The 4,982-nt window shown below is 45.7% G+C and overlaps 1 protein-coding gene and 1 non-coding gene across 3 annotated transcripts in view; both read right to left on the bottom strand.

Annotated features, from left to right (window-relative positions):
* Nucleotides 1-239: 239 nt before the first annotated feature.
* On the bottom strand, nucleotides 240-311 carry Trnad-guc (transfer RNA aspartic acid (anticodon GUC)). The gene has a single exon. It is a non-coding gene; the product is annotated as a tRNA-Asp (tRNA).
* A 2,091-nt stretch (nucleotides 312-2,402) lies between these two features.
* The window catches only part of LOC143302237 (sodium/glucose cotransporter 4-like), a 53,805-nt gene continuing 51,225 nt past the window's right edge, over nucleotides 2,403-4,982 (bottom strand). For both annotated transcript variants that reach the window (XM_076616817.1, XM_076616816.1), the window contains one exon: nucleotides 2,403-4,040. In XM_076616817.1, the coding sequence (XP_076472932.1) occupies nucleotides 3,820-4,040 (221 nt within the window). In that variant the 3' untranslated portion in view covers nucleotides 2,403-3,819. The remainder of the gene's footprint in view (nucleotides 4,041-4,982) is intronic.

The following is a 4,982-nucleotide window of genomic DNA, read 5'->3' on the forward strand; positions in this document are numbered from 1 at the left end:
TTCAGTCCCCCTTCATGAAGACCGACTTAATACAAAGAGTGACCATAGAGACGATGGGGACGGGTTACTTTGTCTTCTTGACTGTTCAACTTTTGAAGACGCAAGCTACATACTTGCCTTTTTTTTTTTATTAACTGTAAAAAAAAAAAAATCTATTCATTATTCACAAGTAGCAACAACAACAAATGTTGACCCGTTTATGACCATTTTCAAGACAAGGTTAAAAAAAAAATAAAAGCCTCCCCGGCGGGGAATTGAACCCCGGTCTCCCGCGTGACAGGCGGGGATACTGACCACTATACTACCGAGGATCCTATGCAGAGGTGCCGAAAATAATAATATGAAGGCAGATTCAATTTCACTGGACTGAACTGGCAACGAAACACTTGACTCTTTCTCCATTTTCAAACATTTCTTATAATTCCATATGTATGTTTCAATGTGATAAAAATGGTGTTCGCTTCGAATCGTATTTCCGGTGCTCGTCCCAACTGTTGATTGGTTAAAACACACACACACACACACAAACTCCCCAAATAACAACAACAACAACAACCAACAACACACACACTGGCACACGCACACAATCTGGTTTTTGGTCTGTCACTAAATCATTGCTCATCGCATTGTTTTGCGGCATCCAAGGGTTATTGGTTCTAACCTATCGAACGCTGATACTGGCGAATAAGACTCAGTCTCAGAGGTTGCAGTGTGTGTGTGTGTGTGTGTGTGTGTGTGTGTGTCGGCCGGGCTCGTCGTGTACGTTTATGTGCATTTGTTTGTGCTTTCATATCTGTGAAACTGCATGTTTGTTGCATATAATTATATCTGTTGTGCATGTGTGTCTGTGTGTGTATGTATGCCGAATGTGTGTCTGCATGTTTTACATTTATTTGCTTATTTATCATCATTATTGTCTTTTTATTTATTTTCAGTTATTCATTATTATTATTATTATTATTAGTAGTAGTAGTAGTAGTAGTAGTATCATCATAATGTCTTTTTATTTATTTTCAGTTATTATTATTATTATTTATTATTTTATTTTATTTATTTATTTATTTATTTATTTATTTTTCTCAATTGACGAAGGCCTGACTAAGCACGTTGGTTTACGCTGCTGGTCAGGCACTATCTCAGTGCTTGGCAGATGTGGTGTAGCGTACTGATTTGTCCGAATGCAGTGACGCCTCCTTGAGCTACTGTACCGATACCGATACTGATACTGATACTAATACTGATACCGATACTGATACTGATACTGTTACACGTCCGTCAGTGCATCGGCGGTGTTTCCGAGTCATCTTTTTCCCTCCGATGTGGCTCAGTAAATTCTCGCAAGGAAAGTGAAGGTATAGTCCTATACGACGGGCGCAATAGCCGAGTGGTTAAACTGCGGCGTTGGACTGTCAATCTGAGGGTCCCGGGTTCGAATCACGGTGACGGCGCCTGGTGGGTAAAGGGTGGAGATTTTTACGATGTCCCAGGTCAACATTATGTGCAGACCTGCTAGTGCCTGAACCCCCTTCGTGTGTATATACAAGCAGAAGATCAAATACGCACGTTAAACTGATCCCGTGTAATCCACTATGATGTCAGCGTTCGGTGGGTTATGGAAACAAGAACATACCCAGCATGCACACCCCCGAAAACGGAGTATGGCTGCCTACATGGCGGGGTAAAAACAGTCATACACGTAAAAGCCCACTCGTGTGCATACGAGTGAACGCCGAGAAGGAGAAGAAGAAGATAGTCCTATACCCGGTCGGTAGAAGGCAGGTGCATGCAGTGGGAACAGTGAGGAATGACAATTGAAGTTAACCATGCAGACTGAACACAGGCACTGACATTAGTGTCACTGGCGGCCAGAACCGGCTGACGAAGGAATCAGGAGAAAGAGAGACAGACAGAGATAGACAGACAGACAGACAAACAGAAGGAGACAGAGACAGCCGAGAGAGAGAGATCATAGTCAGACGCCGTACAGGTACTGACGGCAGACATCGAGACAGACATCGAGACAGACAGACACTGACAGACAGAGACACTGAGAGACAGAGAGAGAGATAGTCAGACGCCGTACATTGAGGTACAGACACAGACAGACAGACATAGACAGACAGACAGACGGAGACAGAGACAGAGACGGAGAGAGATAGTCAGACGCCGTACATTGAGGTACACTGAGACACAGACAGACAGACACAGACCGGCAGCCGAGACAGACGGAGACAGAGACAGAGACGGAGAGAGATAGAAGCCATACATTGAGGTACACTGAGACACAGACAGACAGACAAAGACAGACAGACAGACGGAGACAGACACAGAGACGAAGGCATCTGCTAAAAACAGACTGTAAACACCGTCTTTTTTTTAATTTTTTTTTTTTTTTATAATCGTTTTTCCAGTGCAGTGCACTTTATTACAGTGGCTTTATTACAGTGTGATCACTCTTGGTAACATCACCATACAGTACTAGTAGCAAAAGCAAAAGAAGAAAAAAAAAATTAAAGAACTGATTGTGCATGCCCCCAATAAATGCCCGACTACAGAATAAGTAACACGACAACTGATTAACGCACATTGGGGGGGGTGTAGGAGGCCGGTAGGGCGGGGTGGGGGAAGAGGGGAGGGGTAAGGGGGTGGGGGGTGGGGGGTGGAGGGGGTATTGGGGGTGGGGGGGGGGGCGAAGGGCAGGGGCCGGCCGGGTTGGGGATTGTATAACACCAGAATCAGTCAGAAACACATACTATATTAATGTGCAGTTTTCGGATTGTGCATAACATGCTAAATTCATAGTACTCAGTAGAGTTCTTGTGTGTGTGTGTGTGTGTGTGTGTGTGTGTGTGTGTGTGTGTGTGTGTGTGTGTGTGTGTGTGTGTGTGTGTGTGTGTGTGTGTGTGTGTGTTTATGTTTGTGTGTGTGTGTGTGTGTGTCTCTGTGTGAGTGAGTGTGTGTGTGTGTGTGTGTGCGTGTGTGTGTGTTTATGTTTGTGTGTGTGTGTGTGTGTGTTTATGTGTGTGTGTGTGTGTGTGTGTGTGTGTGTGTGTGTGTGTGTGTGTGTGTGTGTGACATATTCAGTTTGCAAGGTCAAATCACAAAGGTCCAGATCCTCAGTCAAGAGAAGAAGGATGATGAAAACAATCTTTCAAATCAAAATGTTCAACAACAATGGATAGAAGCAGCCCATCATTATAAATAGATACGAACATTTTTAGAATAGAACACACTAACTGCTATTGATTGATGTGTCGTTTTTACTAGTTTCACGCAAATATCAATGTGTGTGTGTGTGTGTGTGTGTGTGTGTGTGTGTGTGTGTGTGTGTGTGTGTGTGAGAGAGAGAGAGAGAGAGCGAGCGAGAGAGAGAGAGAGTGTGTGTATGTGTGTGTGTGTGTGTGTGTGTGTGTGTGTGTGTGTGTGTGTGTGTGAGAGAGAGAGAGAGAGAGAGAGAGAGAGAGAGAGAGAGACAGACAGACAGACAGACAGACAGAGACAGACAGACAGACGGAGCTTCGTCGACAATAAGATATTCTTGTCGTCCTGTTTGAAGTTTCGGAAGCGTGGTGACAGACGAGTGCATGCAGTCTGCATTGTGACACAAAACTAAAAGCACACCACGAAACACTCTAAAGCCTAGAACAGACCCCAACCCCCACCCTGTCTCCACCCCCCCCACCCCGCCCTCCTAACCACCACTGACCCGCTCTCCTCCCTGCCGCCCCCCCCTCCCCCGCCCCCTTTTCTTCCACCCTCGCCCGCTCCCCCGATCCCCCGCCACCACCACCACCACCACCACCACAGAGAACCAATCATCTAAGCGAAGAACCCCCACAGAAAGACGGCCAGCGTCATCAGGACGAGGGCGTTGACGTTGAGCAGTCTCCGGAGCATGGGCTTCATGTGGATGCTGGTCTGCTTCTCTTCCAGGGCCCTCATCTCAGCATCCGTCATCTGGTGCTGCTCTCCCGTCATCTTCTCGATGCCACAGATCCACATGCACATCTTCTTGTGCCACGGCAGGCTCTCGTACGGCTCTGAAGAAGGGGAAAGCAATCAGAAGTAGTAGTAGTAGTGGCAGCAACTGCATGCAGCAATAGAACGTAAAGCGCACGGCTCTGACACACACCTGTATGTGAAGAGTTAACAGTGGAAACAAACAGAAGTAGTTACAGCAACTGCAGGAATAAAACGTGAAGTGCACGGTTCCGATACACACCTGTAGGTTAAGAGTTAACTGTGGAAACAAACAGAAGTAGTCACAGCAACTGCAGGAATAGAACGTGAAGTGCACGGCTCTGACACACACCTGTATGTGAAGAGTTAACAGTGGAAACAAACAGAAATAGTGGCAACATCTGTAGCAATGGAACGTTAAGAGCACGGGCCCAATACACACCTGTAGGCAAAGAGTTAACAGTGGAAACAAACAGAAATAGTGGCAGCAACTGCATGCAGCAATAGAACACAAACTGCACGGCTCCGACACACGCACTCACTGGAAACAAATGGAAGTAGTGGCAGCAACCGCAGCAATAGAACGCAAACTGCACGGCTCCGACGCATACCTGCATGTAAAGAGTTAACAGTGGAAACAAACAGAAGTAGTGGCAGCAACTGCAACAGTCCGGCTCCGAAACACACCTATGGGTAAAGAATTAACAGTGGAAACAAACGAAAGTAGTGGCAACATGTGCAACAGTCCTGCTCTGACACACACCTGTAGGTAAAGAGTTAATAGTTGGAAACAAACGAAAGTAGTGGCAACATCTGCAACAATCCTGCTCTGACACACACCTGTAGGTAAAGAGTTAATAGTTGGAAACAAACGAAAGTAGTGTCAACATATGCAACAATCCTGCTCTGACACACACCTGTAGGTAAAGAGTTAATAGTTGGAAACAAACGAAAGTAGTGTCAACATATGCAACAATCCTGCTCTGACACACACCTGTAGGTAAAGAGTTAATAGTTGGAAA

Source organism: Babylonia areolata, chromosome 29 (genome assembly GCF_041734735.1).
Source record: "Babylonia areolata isolate BAREFJ2019XMU chromosome 29, ASM4173473v1, whole genome shotgun sequence".
Taxonomy (NCBI): domain Eukaryota; kingdom Metazoa; phylum Mollusca; class Gastropoda; order Neogastropoda; family Buccinidae; genus Babylonia; species Babylonia areolata.